General features: G+C 37.6%; 1 protein-coding gene across 1 annotated transcript in view; it reads left to right on the forward strand.

The window, feature by feature from the left end:
- The window catches only part of EDIL3 (EGF like repeats and discoidin domains 3), a 233,797-nt gene that overhangs the window by 44,909 nt on the left and 168,664 nt on the right, over positions 1–20,224 (forward strand). Inside the window, exon 2 of the mRNA XM_064404372.1 lies at positions 19,414–19,542. Coding sequence (XP_064260442.1) covers positions 19,414–19,542 — 129 coding nt within the window. The remainder of the gene's footprint in view (positions 1–19,413; positions 19,543–20,224) is intronic.

Consider the following 20,224-nt stretch of genomic DNA (forward strand, 5'->3'; position numbering starts at 1 on the left):
GGTCCTCTGTAGATTTAGAGTGAAATCAAATATGGGCCCTATAAAGATCATAATTATAAGATTTAGAAGTCAGGATGTGATCAACTTAATTCTCTCAGTTTTTCCTCAGAGTTTTGTTTTGGCCAAATTTGGAAAACTCTGGTTCAAAATGACAAGTGATAATTTGAGTAACCAACCAGTAAAGCTTTTAGTTAAACTCTTTTTTTTTTTTTAATTGTCCTCACCCCATCTGTTTTCCTGATCATTGAGTACAATGCTGAGGCAATTTTGTATCTGAAGAGAGGAGTTGCATTCTGTAAATATATTTTTCTTTCCTCCACCCTTCTCACTGCAGTTTCAAGAACATATTTCGATGACATATTTCATGGGGTCTCTAAATAAAAAAAAAAAATTGTAAAAAAACTAATTGCCTTCTTTCTGAAAAGTAATTAATAAGAAAAGGGCACCCAAAAAGGGGTCTCTGTTGCTCCTGTCACTCTTGCTGGTTACTATGAGTAATGCTGTATAACATTCCTTCAATCTGTTGTTTAATGGGGATGGATGAGCTCTGGATAAATTATATTTCTGAACTTTATTTTTTCTTTGACTCCATGGGCCTCAGTAAATATAACCAGGAAGTTTCAGGATTTTTTTTTTTGGTCTGAAAAAAAAAAGAAAAAATTTTAAAAAATAATGGTTTTTTTTATTTTGAGTGTTTAGTTTGGGTATTTTCCTTCCCCTGTGGCACATGGCTGCTTGTCTCGCTGCTGCTTCTTTCTGTTTTTAACTAGCACCCAAAAAGTTCAGTCCCCACTTAATATATTGTACATCACCAGTGTTTGTGGAAAAATCTGGAATTAGAATTGAATGGTATTGTCTACCTCAAAGCTTTTGAAAAATCACAAAATGTTTCACAGCATGACCCAATCTTGAGTCAGCTGATGACTCAGCTTATGTGCTCTTCTCATTTTGAAAAGGATTTTCAGTACTCTTGGTTTTCTTTAATGTCTTGATTCTGTTTAGGACCATCTCTCTTCTCCAAATTTTGCTATAAATTTAGTGTTCTAAAGATGACTTCCAGACCTGAGAGGTACACTCAATTCCTTGCTTGTGTTGAGGTATTTAAAGAAAACACTGAAGCCTCTAAAATTTGAGACAAACATTTCAGTAGATGCTGTGTGGGAGGACAGTCAACAGCCACAGCAGACTTTCATTGTCTGCCTGACAAAGAACTGAGTCATAGCTGTATTTTAGTTTTGGCAAACTTTGGAAATTGCTTTATTTTTTTTCATTCAATTGCACAGATTTCCAATTCTTTATAAGAAGACTGTCTTAAGGGGTTTGTCTGAGAGGTCCAGTTAAGACAGGGTGATGCAAAAACTTATGTTGAATTTATGTTAATGCAAATATTTCTAGTGGTAGGATGATGTGTGAAAAAAACACAGAAAAACAACACAAAATACCTGAAACAAACCAAAAAGAAAATAAAAACCAACCAAACAAACAAACAAAAAAAAACCCCACAAAAATCAACAAAATCAACAAAACAAAACAATATGAATACATAATAGTTTTGTCACCTAGAAGTATATCTTGGGTAATTGTACTGGTAAGAGAAGGATGCAATACTTTATTCCAAGCTCTCTCTCAGGCTGGGTGGCACTGGTTATCATTGAGAGAGCTGAGATTTTTACATTAGTAGTCCACATGCTTTGTCTGTGATGACTTACCAGCAGGAATCATTCACATGCAGAACACAATCAATTATTTCTTTTTCTGTCCCCGCTTGTCTCTTCAAAGCAACAACAACAAAAAACCACAAGAAAACCAAAAAGCCAAAACAAAAACAAACAAACAAAAAAAAACCACAAAACAAAAAAAACCAACCAAACAAACAAAAAAAAAAAAAAAAGAAAAGAAAAAACAGATCCTGTGAAAAAACTAAATAGTTAAAGTATTCACTAAACACAGCTGGGTGTGCTGTGCAGAGTTTCAAGAATTAAGAGCCCATAAGCAGCATTTTGAATAGCTTAAAAATGTAGTTAATGCTGTGCTTTCATCTCACAGATCAGGCTCTCATGGCAACCCTGGAGAGTTATGAATTTCATCATAAATGACCACAATTCATCATATTAATCGTATTTCATCATAAATTACTCTGTTTGTTCATTATTTCAGCTGTAGCTTATATGTTTTTTGGACTTCACTGAAGATGCAATTACTTACAGAAAGTCACTTGTCACCTCTTATTGTATTAATGATAAACTTTGGACTCATTGCAGTGATTTGTTTTCACACAGGCTACTCTTCACAGGATTAAAATTTGGAGAAAACTAAGAACTTGAAAGTTTCTGTAGACTGAATCAAAGCCAGATGCTGGCATCCTGAAGGACCTTATTTGAGTAGCTTAAACATAAGGCTAACATTTTTACATTCTCTGGAGCCACATAATTATTTAGGTACTATTAAAGTACTTAATTACATCTCGCAGTGATGCAGTTTCTTGTGAAATACAGACATTTTATTAATTCAAATTGAAAGCCAGGTAGATGTCTTAAAATTTTAACTAGCATTGTATTTATTTTTATAATTAAATATATGAAGTTTTGCATTGTATAAATGCAGTCTATTTATAATGCAATTAAATTTTGCTAGCTATGAGAATTAATATTCTTTACATACCAATGGCGCTTTTAATTTAATTAATTTCTTAGCAGGGTCATCTAACTAAATTTCTAACTGAAATTTTTTGTCACGGTAAGACTGAATTAATGACAACACCAACACAAGTTTGACACTGAGACATTATGGTTTTTTGGGGGTTTTTTTGGGTTTTTTTGGGTTTTTTTGGGTTTTTTCCAACCCCAAAGTGAAGCAATGGTAATTTAATGTCAAAATTTAAGGGAGGAAACCCTCTTTTCCAAATCATTTCCATGTGGGACTTTATGCTGACTGTGGAGGAGGTATATTGAGCAACACTGAACTGAAAACTGAATTAAAATTATATTTATGCTGTGTTGTAGCAACGTTCATACCCTTGCCAGAACAAGATCCCAAAACAAGCTGCCATTCACTCATAATGAATTCTCCCACCTGCTTCTTTATAATACACTGCTAGCTTGATTTTTTTTTTTTGTTTCTTTTTATTTGAATAATCCTCATTGACCTTTTAAAGGAACAGAACAACAAGATCTGATTGCAAAAAGCAAACAATTTTGGAATCTATCCCTAATTATGGCCCAGATAATCCCTTTTGATTTTTGCCATGGAGAGGGTGATAATGACAGCAAACCTGTTGGGTGCCTGAAAATCCATTGGTATTCAGAGCTTGGCTTATCTGATGTTATCTTTTACTGCCTTCTGCTTATTTTTTGTCTCTTCCCTTTTTAATTTCTGTGTGCTTGAAGAAAAATTGAAATTTGAGATATGACTAGAGATGAAAGAGATGTGTAACGGGTGGAAATGATGCTGTTGGCTCATGGCATGAGATGTATGGAGGAATTATTCAAATAATGCTTTTCCTATTTTAATGTTCTGCCAGGCAAGTGTTTTTGGATGGACTGGAAAAAAGACCAGGTGTGAGTATGGTGGCTTATTTGCAATAAATATGAGCTTAGTTACACTGCTGAACATCTCATTTTATCTGAATGAGTTCAATGATTTTCCTCACACCACATTCATTCCTGTCAGACTGGCCTTTCTCAAATGCTGAACTGCAGACCTTCTAAGAGCAATATCACAAACAGCATTCTTTAAATAACCATCTAAAATAATACACCTTTGGATGTTGGTGGGTTTTTTTATTGGGATTTTTTAAAATTTTCTGTGAATTCTTAGCAATTGACAAGATGTCTCTTTTCCTGCTTGGATTCTGGCAAGGCAGTAATCCATATCAAAATGTTCTGGCATGCAGGAGAATGGAAATGGTAGACTGATTTTTAGATCTTTAATTCTGATAAGGATTGATTTTTCCCCTTAGCAAGGAAAAAAACCCCAAAAACAACAACACCCCCCTCCGCCAAAAAAAATTACATTAAAAAGAAAAACAAACAAAAGCAAAGCAAAACAAAAACAATGCAAACAAAAAAAGAAGCAAACGAACAAACAAAACAAAACTCAACAAATGCCCCCAAACAAAACCAAACAAAAAACCAAGCAAAAAAGCAAACACCAAAACAAAAACAAAACAAAACATACAAAAATGAAGGGAAAGAAAAAAACATGCAGAAAATAAGCCAAAAACATCCACAAAAACCAGCAAAAGCCACCTCCCTCAACACCCACAAAGCAACCAAACAAAACAAAGCAACACCAAACTACAAAGCAAAATTCAAACAAACCCACTGATCTTTCTAATATTGCCACAGAACAATAGTAAAAACCACTCACCATCACATGAACCACAAAGTTTCACTTTTCCAGGAGGAAATGAGACCATGCATAAGGGTTGATGTCCTTTCTTTAAGGCTGCTGAGATCTTTTGGGTTTGTTCTGCCCTGATAAATGCTCTGCTCAGATTCCCTGCTGTAGTCTGCCACTGAAAAGGTGAATGTTTGATACTTTTGCTTCTGTTTTATGCTCACCTGGCCACAGTGAGGTGCAGGCAGAAAGCAAGACAAAACACACAAACAAAAAAATATCCTAAACCCTCAAGCTAACAGAAAACATCCAGGCTCTTGTCAAATTTGTTCAGAGAGATAAAAACCACTTTCATTAGCAGATGTGCCTAATATACCACTAGAAGAGGAATGTAGGCATTGTCAGTCACTCATTATAAAAGCAGCAAGAACTGGAGGTAGAATCATGCAATTATTGACAGTGATATCACAGAAAGGGGAATTTTGATACCTAGAGAATCTCTGTCACTCTTGTTTTTTTGGTTTTTTGTTTTGTTTTAAGGTTCATTACATTGAGCCAGGCATAATCCAATCACAACCTCTACTGCTTAATTTTTAATTTTTTTTTCTTGGCAGAGCTGGGTGAAAGCACTTACCTTTTGTGTAGCAGAAGTATATCAACTCTTGGGCAATATTTGAATATTTGACACAGACTGGTGCGCAATGGGGTTTGAAGGCTAAGCAGTAGAATGATTAGATAAATCACTTATGAGGACTCAGTTATGGACCTCATATAGTTGGTGGGGTTTTTTTTGTTTCTTTTTTTTTTTTTTTTTTTTTTTTTTTAGTTTAGCAGGGGTTTTTTTGTGGTTTTGGGGGTTTTTGGTGTTGTTGGGTTTGTTCTTTGGGTTTGTTCGTTTTGTTTTTGGGATGGCCATAAGCAGAAGTGTGCTGCTGGTTCCACACACCATTTTTATTAGTCTGTGTTTGGTTCTGTCTACTTGGATTGGAATTGCAGCAGGCACAGGGCTTTGCAACATTAAAAAAAAGACCAAAAAAAACCACATCAAAATCAAACAAACAAAGAAAGAACCCAATGCCTCAAAAAAAACCAAAATCCAAAACCACCCCAAAACCCCCAAAACAACAACAACAAAACAAAAAAATTAAGAAAAAAACCACACAACAAACAAAAAAAAAAAGGCAAAAAACCCACACCAAAATCAATACTCTTTGGACCTGATTTATTAGAAAGTATCTGATTTCTATAGGTCCAGGTATCAGATGGATTGATGAGGGAGTGGATGACATTGAAGATGTACTGATAATTTTCCTGTTAAAAATAGAAGCAATGCAAGACCCCAGGAAATAAAAGTTTGTGGAACTTACATTTCATGCTGCTGAATAGATTAGCATTTCCAAAAATGCTTACAATTGCAATCTACAACCAGTGATTCTGAAGATAAATATAGAGGTCTCTAGCAGTGATAAATGCAATGCTTTTCATGGTTTTGTTTACTTTCAAGTACTTTGATCCCGGTTTTTAATCTATTTTCATGCTAATATGTTTCATCTGGGAAGACCCATTGTCTTCATTTCACTCCTGACAATGAGACTTACCAAATTTACTTCATGTTTAAATTTTATTTATTCATCTATAGCATGTTTCAATAGAGCTGTAGTGGAGGGCAATAGTGCCTGGCTTTGATCTATAATAACTCAAGATGGTTTCTATTGTGATGCCTTGTAGATTGCTTTCAATAGTTGAGCTTTTCAGACAGTGTTGTCAGCCTTCCTTGGCAGCTGCTGAAAGGAAAATATTCATATCACATTGTCTTCCTTTCAGTCACCTACCAGGGTAGGTGAATAAAGAAGAAACAGGTTGAAGAATGCAGAAATTGTTGCTTGAGCTGACTTTTCTTGAACTTTATAAAATGTACTGGTACTTCAAGTGCAGCTTTCATAACCTAAATAATTTTATTTCTGAATAACATAGGAGGAGAATTCAGCAAATACCTTTGTCCAGTGTAATAAATGTCTGCTTCCTTTTGGGCTTTATTTTTGTACAACAAAAGCAGGGGATAAATGTTTTTTTTATTGATTTCTCCAAATTGTCTTGCATACCTCTTGCATATTTGGTTTCCAGCAAGACTAAAAGGAGCCATTTACAGCAATTTCTGGGTTAGTAACCTGGCATTCTGAAACACCACTGAGACATAATTGATATGCCACTAGAATACACTGAAGGACTCGAGTGTTTCTGGATGCTTCTTAAAAATAATAGCTTTAAACTGCATAGCAAGAAAGCTGTGGCAGATAAGTAATGAGGGGAAAATCATAAAAGGCTGTACACAAATGGAAAGACAAACACTACGAACCGAGGCTGAAATAAAAAATGAAAAATCTGGATAAAAAGTAAAGAACTAATCAGAAACATATGAGAAATAGAAAATGTGGTTTAAACGTTGCTGGATTGAAAATGAGACAGGAAATTGGAGGAAAGGGTACAAGGAATACTATGAGGACATTAAGAAATTGTCTTAAAAATTTGTGGTTCAATTAATGGATAAAAACAATTCAAATACTGCTGCTGTTGACAATATTGAGCTGGAGCAACACCGTGGAGTTAATGGATTTAATTTGGGCTGGCACCAGTGTGGGGCAGGTACCCTTTGGATTTAAATGGATTCTGCTGATCTTGTTAGAAGCTGTTGTGTAACAGCTCATGGCCCAGCACCAGCTCTCTGATCCAGCTCCCTGGAAGAGCTTTTTTTGCTTCCAACTTTTCTGGGAGGTTCATTGGTCCTTAAAGCTGCAGGGGTGCCAAGTGTTGTCCAAACAGTGCTTTTATCATCTGGGATGTTCAGTCTTGTGCACTCCTTGTCTTTGAGGCAGCTCAACCTGGCACAGCAGTGGCCATGTCCTGGCACCAAGCAGAACACCTTTTGGGGCAAAAAGGCTGAATTTAGGGCAAGGGTGATGTCCTAGCCCCACGGTGGTGACTAACTGTGGGTGTAACTGCCTTGTGGTCTGGGACAGCTCACTGGAAAATGAATTTTTAGACAGTTAGTATGAGGTCAAGATATCAAAGCATGGAAATGGCAGCAATTAAAATGTTTGTAGGTCCCAGCAATACAGAGGAGTGCTCAGACAATAATTTGACTTGGGGAAAGGGAGGGAACAGCACCTATTAAAAATAAAACAATTAAAAAAAAATATATATATATATATGTATATAACACTGTACTGCTGTATTCCAATAAATAAAAAGTTCCACTAGGAAACACATAACTACAACATATAAAAAAAAATAACAGGTGATTCCTTTAATGAGGTTCACACATAGAGGGGAAAAAGGAATTCCCTAATGAGCTGCTGGGTTGTATTTAATACCTTAGTTCAAGAAGAAATACATTGAAATTCAGACTGGAATTTTATAATCCATTTATCAGTCATTTTAATTGTGGTCTCTTTGTCAAGATCAGGCTGCAGCAACATATTTGTGCACTCACAACATCTCTTTTATATGTTCTGTTGGTGAATAATGAGGCTTCTGTAATCACCTGTTTGTGCTGCAGCTACTGTGTTGTTTGTTGCTGGCATAAATTGCTGTGCAGCAATGGCAAAAGATAAAAAATAACACTTGTAAGTGTAGGTTGGGGGCTGAACTGGTGTGAATTTTGTGGTTTGGGTGAAGGGAGAAAGAAAACTGAATGAAGTTAATTCTATCAACACATTTGAAAATAAGCTAAAGTAGAAGGACAGCAAGTAGGAGACTTGAGGTGAGCACAGAAGTATATAAACATAAAACACACATATTTCACTGGTCTGGTGCTAATCCCATACAAATCCATGTAAAGGCTTTGTTCTTAATCTGAAAAAGCCCCACAGTCCTCTGCTGTGACAGATCCCATGTTCACACATGTGGAAAGTGGAAAAGGATCAGTAAGCACTGATGCACATTTATAACTTTATTTGTACCCATCAAACTGTAATCACCTTCCTCCCTTTGTTCCTGTACACTGGATGAAGAAAGCAATTAATTTTATTATTTTCATTTTAAAAGCTTAAATTTATTTGTGAATATGTATTCATAATATTAATTATCCTCACCTCCTTCTTAGTATTTTTCCCTCCCTTTGGGATTTACTTTATGCTTAGTCCTGTATTTTAAAAATGCCTACTCTGTGTGCAGATACAGGACTGTGTTAAGTGTCAAAGGAGAACAATTGCATTTCAAACATGGAATGATGTGGGCATCCTGTTCTAATTCACAGGATTTACATTGCATTGCACTGCTTTACAACCACACCACATTACCTGGATGCAAAGCTGCTGGGGAAAAAACCCACAAAAACAAACAAATGAAAAAATAGAGACCAGCTAGATAACCCTCCTTGTGCTTTTTCACCACTATTAAGTCAGAGTGGGAGACCAAGTTTGTTTCCAGGTCTGCTGTGGCCTCTGGGATGTGTCTGGAATGTTCCAGGGCATGTTAATGACTTGGTCTTGTGAGAAGAAGTAGTTACCATGCACTTCATTCCTCCGCATTTTGGTCGTCCTGTGATGCCCAGAGAACAAACTGATTGCTTTAGGAATATTTGTCTGTCAACAGAAGCTGAAACAGAGTAGTTGTCTGGCTCAGTAGTCCAGGATCTATATGTATTAATATTAAAATAACATTTAAGCTCCCTGTTACAATCGAGTATAGCAAAAGCATTATATTCTTGGTCACTCCAGTTGTGAACAGCTGTAATTTACTCTGTTTTCTGTCTGATTTCATTTTTCATCCTTTCTCAATGACTGTTCCCAGCTCTTCATTTTCAAATGTTGCTCCATAGAAGCAATGAGGTTTTCCAAGCAGCTTTTTAAAGCTTGGTTTACAATGTACAGTGGGTAATAAAAGTAAATTAAAAACCACTGCCAAGAATATGGTTTGTTTGTGCAGTGTGGCCATACTGAGATGAGGTTTTGGCATATATAAACTGTTTCCTTACTTAATATTCTTGTAAACCACCATGTAGTGAAGTGGCTGTAATAGTGCAAGGCAGCTGAGAGCAACAAATGAATTTATCATAGTCCAGGGACCTCAACCCTGGCTGTCCTTGGCTGTCCCTGTCTGTCCCTGTGTCTCCCTGTCTGTCCCCATGTCCCCCTGTGTCACCTTGCTTTTCTAATTCTTTTAAGGTTTTTGATGTTTGCATTCTGGTAACAAACTTTCTCACGCACTTTATGTAAATAATTAATTGTTTTACATTCCTCTCTGGAGGAGGAGAAACTTGATAGACTGTTAGGTTGCCCAGTGTCATTGGATTGGTGGCTCTTTCACCCTCCAATCCTCTGTCAGTTTTGAAAGTCTATAAATGTTAGAGTCACACGTTAAACTTCCCTTCTCTTTACCTTAAAAATTCCAGTGTCCACATCATTTTATTTTGTGTCCTGTAGCAACATCCCATCTGTCCCTGTGTCCCCCTCTCTATCCCTGGGTGTCCCTGTCTGTCCTGTCTGTCCCTGTCTGTCCCCATGTCCTCCTGTCTATCCCTGTCCGTCCCTGGGTGTCTCTGTCTGTCCCTGTGTGTCCCTGTTTGTCTGTCCCTGTCTGTCCTTGTGTCCATGTTTGTCCCTATGTCCCGCTATGTGACCCTGTCTGTCCCATCTATCCCTGTGTGTCCCTGTCTCTGTCTGTCCCTGTCTGTCCCTCTGTCCTTGTCTGTCCCTGTCTGTCCCTGTGTCCCTGTGTCTCCCTATGTCCCCCTGTCTGTCCCTGTGCCCCCCTGCGTGTCCCAGTGTTTCCCTGTCTGTCCCTGTCTGTCCTTGGGTGTCTCCATGTGTCTGTCCCTGTGTCTTGTCTGTCCCTGTGTCCCCGTTTGTCCCTGTGCCCCCCTGTGTGTCCCAGTCTATCCCTGTGTCCCCCTGTCCCAGTCTGTCTGTCCCTGTGTCCCAGTCTGTCCCTGTCTGTCCCTGTGTCCCCCTGTCTGTCCCTGTGTGCCTGTCCCTGTGTCCCTGTCTGTCCCTGTGTCCCTGTCTGTCCCTGTCTGTCTCCGTGTCCCCCTGTCTGTCCCCCTGTCTGTCCTTGTTTGTCCCTGTCCATCCCTGTCTGTCCCTGTCTGTCCCAGTCTGTCTCTGTCTGTCCCCATGTCCCCTGTTTGTCCCTGTCTGTCCCTGTGTCCCTGTCTGTCCTTGTGTGTCTGTCCCTGTGTCCCTGTGTCCCCCTGTCCCTGTCTGTCTGTCCCTGCCTGTCTGTCCCAGTCCGTCCCTGTGTGAGGGCTCAGGGCAGGCCCAGCTCTGCCCCAGGCCCAGCCATGGCCCCGCAGCCCCGGGCAGGGCCTGATCCCAGCAATTCCCCTCCCGGGAGGCAGAGCTGCTGTCCTGGGCACAGCCCCGAGGGGCTCTGGGGTCTCCCCGGCTGGGGACATTCCAGAATGACCTGGGAACAATCCCGTGTGCTCCGGGGTGGCCCTGCTGGAGCGGGGAGGTGGCACCGGGTGACCACCGCGGTCCCTCCCAAGCTGCCCCATCCTGGGGTTCTTCCCTGGTGGCTTTAGCTGCCATGAACCTGGCAGATTCATTATTTATTCCACTTTTATACCATATTTGAGAAAAGTCTAAGAGAACTCATTTACAAGTATTTTGTAGAATCCATTCAGGGGTCTTTCTAATCGTAACAGTTTCAGATTTGAGTCTGTTTGTGAACAAGTTGGAACAAATGAGGTAAAAATTGCATCTGTCCTTTCCAGAGGCTCTTAGCAAAAATGACCTAGAGGATTTTCATCATTCATCCACAGGGCTTACATGGTACTGCCAGCTGCATTGTCCAAAACAAACAGAATCAGTTCTTTATTGCAGCTGATAGCTGTAATGCCCTTACTATTTCATACCCCTCACACAAGAGGCTCATATCTGCAGTGCCTAATTGATATTCTGAATGTGATCAGTAACATCACCTTCCTGTAAAATCAGAAAGCAAATGATGAAAACTGACGCTTCTTTTGTATCTCTTTAGGTGACGTGTCTTTTTTGACAGTGGCAGGACTTCTGTAATGAAAAAACTAAAAATCCATGTGACCAAAAAAATGTGTGAAATGAATGCAGTAAGACTTATTAACTGTAATGATGAAAAACTACAGCATATTTTGCTTTATTCTCTTTATGCATAGGATTTGGTGTAATGAAAGAGGTCATTGTGGATGCTGTACATGTAGGAAAGCATGTTCAGTGCTGGCATGTGGGTTAAAATGATCATCTAGGGTTTTGCAAGGGAATCCCTGCTTGCCTCCACATCCTACACTCCTTTTACTCCTGCCTGCAGATGGATTTTGGTGGGGATGAGCAGGATCCACTCCCAAAAAATTCAAGTGGAGGTTCTGATTCTGAACTGATGCCCGATCATTAGCAAATATTGGGATCACATGGAGGGAAGTGATTAAACCTGAAGCAAAATCCACAATCTTCATATAATGTAAATATGAAAACCATCATCACTTCAATAGTGATGACTTCTCTTGTAAGAACATGTTGCCAAATAAGGTGTTTAGGATATCCAAAAATAGAAGTAACTAGAAATCAATGGATACTTTTCAAAGTGTAATGAGAATATGCTTAGAACTTATATTCTACAGTATTTCTTTTTGGTGCAGATAGAAGGGTATAATGAAGCACAATCAGAGTTTTAAAAACTGTTAATGATGACTTTTTAATTGCTCAACTTTCAAATTTGGATTTGCTTAGGATGGGAAAAGATAAATTCACCAGTGCTGAGATTAAAGATTGCTTAGCAACCAGAGAATGAATACATCTAATGTAGGGAAAACAAAGGAAGAACAAATCACTTTCATTTCCATATATACAAAGTATGTATAAATACAAAAGTGTGGAAATAAATATACGCGTGTATGCAAAATCATAGACATACACCCTAGTTCTTCCAAATTGCCAACTTGAAATGCTGTGTGTCATAAAAAAAAAGAAATGGAGAGACAAAACCAAGATCTAAGATGTGGTCGAAAATTGGGAATTTTCATTTAAGCGTGATAAATCCACAATAAATATTTGGGTTGTGTTTTAAATTATCCTGTTTCACTGATGAAATGAAAGTAGAAACTGGACAAAAACCAGTAAAGACCAGTAAAAATATGTGCATCTGAAAGTTTTTAAGTCTCTAAGGGCAAGAAGGAAAGAAGATGTCACCTGTCTAGAGAAGATCATAATCACTTAGAACTTAATTTTGAAGGACTGTGCTAATGGTTAAAATATGTGCACTCATTGTTCCTCTGTGGAAAATGGGATGGGCGAGAAATATGAATATTTCAATATTTGAGACATTTCAAGCTAAAAATCTCATGATCAGCTTTAAAAGTAAAGGACAAGTGACTGGAAATTATCAGGTATTTTTGTCATGCTTTGCAATACCCTCTGAAAATTTTAATTGAACAAAACAAACTAATGGAGAGAGAGCTTAGACTAACTGCCCTGTGCAGAAAGTCTTAAGTTAAGGTCTTATTCATTCCCTTTTCATAAACCTCCTTCACCCCATAAATGTGCACAGGTGCAGAAATGCAGGTTTATTCACCTGAGTCTTAGCAAGTGGCAAAAAACCTGTGTGAGCACAAAAAATCCACTGTGTGAACACAGCTGAGGTGGGCAACAACCAGAACCAAAGCAAAGTGTGCAGGGACTCACTGGGTAATTTTTTGCCAGCTTTGTTGAGCATGCAGAGAGATGTGGGAACCTATGTTGATGAGGACCAGGGAATCTTCATTAAAGGCATTTTTCTTCCTCTCCCTGGTTCTGCAGGAAGCATCACTGCTGCTGGCTCGGGTTGGGTGCTGGGGCTGGTGTCACCAGTGCTGTCAGCTGAGCAGGCAGGGGAATATCTCTCATTATCCTTTGATGAAACACTGCCTCGACTGATGGCAGCTTTCCTCAAATCTGCACAGCAGCCTGTGCATGAAAGATTTCCCACAAGTTGTAAAAAAATATTCAGAGACCTGTTATATAACCACGTTCCCCCTTTAATCGTTTCTGATCCATTTTTTACTAATGAAGATGTGAAATGACAGGAATAGTTCATATTCTTTTTTTCCCTGCAGAGCCTGTTGGCATAGAAATGAACTCTCTGTAACCTATGGAAGAGAGAAGAGTTTACTTTTTAAGCTGTTTTCTGTTTCTACTTGTGTTTCATATTGTCAAACATCAGATCCTTGAAAGGTCTATAACACAGCAGGCTGAAGTGCAGTGACCTGCTGCTCTTTCACATTCAGATTAATAAAGTAGCTCATAGTGTAGACCTTTAGAAAGGCAAGAGATTATACTTTCTTAAAGGCAGAAGGGGATTTATTATGATAGAAATTAATCTATGCAGACATTACTTTAGTGCTTTATTCTAACTCTTGAAGTAAGGACACACTTTTACAGTATTGCACCATTAGATTAAATCCAAATCTTAAGTCAGCACTTCATCTGCACCCAGGATTAATGTTTCAGCCCAGTCCCAGAGTGGTATTCAAATGATAATTCTCTGATTAGAATAATCTGATTTTCTTTTTGTAATGCCATCTCAGGTTTTGAGAAATCAGCTGGTGCATCTCCTCAGATTATGAGACCAGAAAGTTAGAAAAAAATCTTTACACTTGGTGTTGCTCAAGTTCATTGCAGTTCTCCACCACAACTACAAGCTGCAGCTTAAGTGCATAGAATCTGTTGAGCACAGATGCTTTCAGAAGTAACCACCGTGATTTTCATGAGACCTGTGATGAAATAATGAATTTTTTACTCTGATATTTACATTCTTCTGTAGTTTTCTTGTCCAGCAAGAGGACATTCAAAGTTGACATTTACTGCTTGATGCATTTTCTAAAACCATTTAGACACTCTGCCAGGAGTGCTCTGGCTAGAAATTTAGCTGAAATCTCTACCTGCAGAGTAAGCAAATCAGCCTAGGAAAGAAGCAGAAGGAGGTAGATGAGCTATTGGTATCTAGAAACCTTATTTTTCAAATAATAAGTGAGACAATTTAATTATTCCAACTGTCTTTTTTACCTCAGGAGAAACAAATTAGGTGCCTCGCCACTAAATCTGAGGAAACAGCTTACAAATTTCTTAAAAAGAACTGCAGACCTCATCTGTTTCTATGTTCACACTTTGCATCTCTGCACAGGTGTGTCTTTAACATTATTTATGGTTCTGCTTCAGCTGTGGAGAAATAGGTGGGAATTTGGGCAGATGATTCTGTAAATCAGGAAACTATTAAAGCTCCTTTTCCCAAAATTGATTTTAACATGAGAGTGCTACAGGTGGCAAGTACTTTCTCAGTCTTCTTCTGGAGTTTAGGTGCTGTTCTCAGCTTCAGAACTGCTGCTTGTTTTTGCTATATCTGTACCAGATTTCTGTTGACTGCCTGTTTCCTGGGCTGTTCATTTTTTGGTGCTGCCTGGAGATTTCTCTTTTGGAACAAGTTTTATTCTCATGAAAGTGAATGGCCATCATTTTTATTTCTTTTGAAAGAGCTTGTAACATAAGCCATATTTCCTGTAGCCACAAAGGAAATTGAGTACAATTATGGCTGCTCTTTTAGACAGAAATCATGGCCCTCCTCTTCCCATCAATGGCGGAACCAAAAGTTGAATTTTAAAACACACACTGTATGGAATACCAGAAAAAAGCATTGTGTCTCCCTAAAAATCTGTGTCTAACATCATAAACTCATATGCCATTCTCTTTGCAGCTACAGCATCAGCACATTTACCCCTGTATCAGCTGCTGTGAATTTCACTGCCTCATTATATAATATATACTCAATGTGTTCATATTTATATTTAATGCCCATTACATGAAAGAATAAAGAGGGTTGAATTTTTCCATGCACACTTGCTGTTTTATAGAATGTGCTCTATTTTTAAATTATAGAAGGAAACGTGGCCCAGGCACCAGAATGGTCTTTATTCAATCACTTCTATCATTGCAGTTTTGAAATGTGAATCCACAGGATTTTTTTAAGGCAGGTTTCTTTCTTTATCATCATTTCATTGTCTCAAGCAAATGTCTCTCAGAGCAGCAGTTCTGCCAGAAACCCTAATAGTTATCATTCTAGGTGTTATAGTTGAGGGAAATTGTCTCAATTTCAGGCTAATAATGTTGTGCATGGGGACTGGAATGCTTCTCTCAGGCCTAATTCAGGACACCTTACCTTTTGGCAGGAATTTCTGCCTCAGAAACTGTAACATTAAACAGTGAATAGCTTTAAGTTGGATTAAATAATTCTCTTTCATGTTCTTAACTTTTTTCATTGCAAATTAATTAGCGTATAATAAGGGCAGCTGTCTGGTCTCTCTGCTTTTAGGGTGAGTGCTTTATGAAGGTGCAGGTGGTTTTGGGATGGAACTTCTCCCTCTGCCCATCTCCCTTCAGCCTTCACGTCACAAAAGTTGTTTTCATAAACTGTGAATTTCTGTTCTTGACAAGGATTGATGGGCTAACTGTTAACATCACAGAGTGCTGCATTATTTATACACACAAGGGTTGGGCTTCTTCTTTCAGGCTGTCCTTTGCTGTCAAGCAAAGAATTAAACTCCTCAGTCAGGAATCACGCAATATTTCGTTTCTATGGGGTTTTTGGGATCAAAAATACCTTATATAAATTTTTGAAGTTCTGCAAAGAGTGGATTTACAACTTCTAGCCACCTGCTTGTGGAAAGGAGCAATAGTTGTAGATCCAGTATTTTATTGAAAAGCATGTGGCTTAAAAGTAGTTATATGAGCATATTGGAAAAGAGCATGATGGACTTGCAGAACAGTTTTTCTCTGTGTCCTTTTACTGAAAAAGATCCAGGTTCATTGGTTGAGTTATTCATTACGTACAAAAAACATCATAGTCCTTAAAGAAAAAGTCCTAGGTACTATTAGAGAGCAAATATACCAGCATTTTATTTGAGTTTTGCTGTATAATTTTTCCTGAGTTTGGAGAATTAGGGAAGGTTCTTAATTAAAATTCTAATTTTGAGTTTGCATGGATCTCTTTGATATTATTCTTTTTGTCATGTTTTTTTTTATTCTTAACCAGCCATGGATTCCAAAGAGAGGATGGACAATTTGCTCAAGAACTAATTTGACTTCAAAATGTTATGAAGAAATTAAATATGAGGAGAAAAGTAATAATAATTTTTAAAATCTCACAGATTTAGGAGTCTTTGATACTACATCAAGTATCAAAGGTTTATGTACTGTCTTCAGTCACTTTTACGCTTCAGAATCATGTAAAGAAAGGCACAAGATTAGTCATACATAGGAAAGACAAACATGAATGACTGTTCTTATTCAACATTGAATCTTACTGGAATCCTTTCAGAATATCTTAGTGAAAGTGCAATAGTAATTGTTCTTTAGATTTTTTTTTTTTTTTGTAATAATTGAATTTCTCCTGGAGTTTTTGTTTAATTTGCAGAAATTTGTCAAATTACACAGTCTGTTACACAAGCAGCATCTTGTCAACCACCATGGAAAGCCATCAGCAACAGAGCAGGCTCCTGCAATACTGATTGTAAAGTACATATTTCCTTTCTTGAGTTTAGTTTACTCTTCCATTCACAAAAATCTCTCGGGTTAAATTGTAAAACCAGTTTAGTGTTAAAAACTGTGTCACATTTTAATGGCAACAAATCCCTTTATCAGTTGTGTTAAGACAAAATACACCCATATCAGCTTTTCTTACTCATAACAGAGCCTTCAAAATCAAATTCTGTTCATCAAACCCAGTGGAATGTATAACAAATTAGATTTCAGTATTTCAGCATGAATGTCCTCTCAAGAGGCACAAAATGGAAATAGAGGAAGATTTTGTTGATTCAAAGGTGATATTTATTTGGTTCAGCACCATTTTCACAGACAATAAACTATAAATAACAGAGAAAACATTGTATATTATTTTTGATACGTTAAGTTTCAACATTTGCACAGCCTGGTACTTCCTCTTAAGCAGAATTGTGCAGCTTCTCATTTTTCTGACTGCATCATATTTGATTTTGTACTGTGATATAATTTAACCATTGTTGTTTACAGAAAGACTTTTCCTCTTTAATTCTCATTAATGTTACTTGGATGAGACAGGATAAGCTGGTTTTTGCTTGGCTTTTTGTTTGTTTGTTTGTTTTTGGTTTGTTTGGGGTTTTGTTTTGTTGTTTTTGTTGTTGTATTTTGGTTTGTTGGTTTTGTTTGTTTTATTTTGTTTGTTTGTTTGTGGATTTTGTTTATTTTGTTTTTGTTTTGTCTTATTTTTTGTTGTTGTTGTTGTTTGCTTGGGATTTTTTTGGTTGAAACTTTTAATTCCCTATGCTTCCTTTCTTTTTCTTTTTTTTTTCCCTTAATCCATTCTCTTTAGATGTGCTCTTTATTCCTTTTATTTCTGCAGTTTGTGTGGTACAACGACATTACAAAAATTACACCAGCGACTGACAGGCCAAGGTGGTGGGTCAAAAGAGCAATTAGTGCAGTTATTTCCTGAACATGGAAATAAATGGCTGTTAACAGACGAGAACATCTGCTTTATTAGTCCCAAACTGAAGGCTGGGTCACTTTATTTCAGGCTGAAAAAGCCAACGTGAATTTTCAGGCAAATTAAAACTATGCAGCTGACTTTGGTCCATACTTTGGTCATTTCAGGAGATTTCAGTTTCTGGAAATACAATGTAAAATTGTATGTGAATTCTGCTTGTCATTCAATATAAAATTTACAAATGCAATCAGTATTTTTGTCTTTTTGCCTTTTATGCCAAAGGCATAATTAAATTCAGAATTCCACCAAATCAGAAGATATGTAGCAAAAATATCCTCTCTCATTTTAATCAGAATATCCATGTGGATTTGCATACTAAGTGTTCCTGCTCCAGATGCTATTTAGTTTATTAATTTAATTAGAGCTATGGGAATACAGTTGTCAGAGAATTCATTTAATAGTAGCTGTTCTTTCACAACCAAGTGCCTAATCCCCATAAAGTAATAAACAAGCATCCTTTGCTACCCCAGTAATGCCACAAAAGCAGAAAATGAGAAGTCTTGGCTTATTTAAATTGTGAATAGAAAATATCATTTAGTGTTCTCAAAAATAGCTTTGCTTCTCCATCAGCTGGACAGTGTTTATGACAAAACTTTATATCAAGTACTTGGCAGGTCTCTGTGTCATAAAGGCACCCTTAAAGTAACAAAAAATTAAATAAAACTCAAATAACCCAGAAAACTACTGCACTACTCCAGTTTTTCTGTGCAACTGATGCACAGAATTCATAAAAGCATCAGCTACATTTCATAACCAATGCTTAGATGTAAATTCTCACACCAAGGATTAATCTGAAATCCATGGGCAAGAAAGGTGTTGAAATCCTGAGCTGATTTTGCCACCAAAATAATCCAAAATATGCTGTAATATCAGAATTCCTGACATAAACCAAATTAATTTCCCTAAATCTCTTCAATTGCATGGAAAAAAAACCTGGTAATTTTCAATTTAAAAACCCACAGAAAATAATGTTCTTGTTTTCTAATTGTCTATCTAATGGTCTACATCTGAAAGAATGTAGACCATTCTTTCAGATGCATTTACTGCAGAAAATATTGTTATATTTAAATGCTATGCTGAGCAGTAGAGAACACAAACCTGCCTTTAAAGATAAAGATTGAGATAGATAAAAATATATGCAAATATAAGCTAAACTATCTGGGAAAAATTATTAACTTAAAGTTGGCCAGAGCCTAGGTGGTGTTTAGGGCTGCTTCCAGTTACCTCATTTGTGACAGAATGAAATATGTAGAGGTCCTGAGAGTCTTCAGGTTACAAAAAGTAAAAATAATTATATTTTGCTATTGTCTTCTGCAAATGGATTGAGTTTAAGACAACCGCATTTTATGGGGTGGAAGATTCAGGATAGATGATTACCTAGAGTTTTACTGTTAAATAAATACAAAACTGAATGAGCCAAAATCCATTCAAAGGACATAAGAGTTCATAATTTCTTTCTGTGCTTAGTTACCAAAAATCTGACATGTTTAGAGCCTGTGGGTAATTTTTGGTGGCTTTTCTACAAAAACTTTGTTTTCCCTGTGCCCACAGCGGATGTGTGCGATTCCAACCCCTGCCAGAATGGTGGCATCTGCCTGTCAGGGCTCAATGACAACTTCTACTCCTGCGAGTGTCCCCAGGGCTTCACAGACCCCAACTGCTCCAGCCTTGTGGAGGTTGGTAAGTGAAAATTAAATTAAATTGCTGAAATGTCTCCGGTGGCCCGTGAGCCTGTGGTAGTGACCCCCTCCCTGGTGTTTTATGTGGTGATGGTGGTGCCTTGTTGGGGCTAACTTAATACAGAGGACAGACTAAATAAAAATAAAAAGCATTTCTATTTATTGAAGGGCCTTCAGGAACGATTTGGGCAGGCAAAGCCCCCCACAAGCTACACTCAAAAATGGACTCACAGGTTATCACACTTTTATAAGTTTGGTCCATTTGCATATTGGGGGTTAATGTTCCAATTCCATCTTCAGGTAATGAAGTCATTTAACCCCAATTTCTCCCCCCAACTCACTTTTGTTTCCATTTCTGGGCCCTGGGGCAGTGAGGTGTCCCTGACTGCCAGGCCTGGAGAGGAATTGCTGTGTCTGCCCAAAATGGGACAGCAGCAGCTGACACTGAATGTGGAGTTTGGAGTTATGCACTAAAGAACTGCAGGATCACAAAGTCATGAAAAGTATAAAAGCTAAAATCCTGAGGATCAATGGGGTCCTTATGTTGATCATTACTGGGGTTTTTATCCTTATATCTGTGCCATAGGCATCTCTAATAATAATTAAGGGTTGAAAGTTATGTAATTAAGTTGAAACATCATCTGCAGAACATAATTACTCAGCAAAGTCCAGTGGTCCACAAA

The sequence above is a fragment of the Passer domesticus genome, chromosome Z (genome assembly GCF_036417665.1).
Source record: "Passer domesticus isolate bPasDom1 chromosome Z, bPasDom1.hap1, whole genome shotgun sequence".
Classification (NCBI taxonomy): domain Eukaryota; kingdom Metazoa; phylum Chordata; class Aves; order Passeriformes; family Passeridae; genus Passer; species Passer domesticus.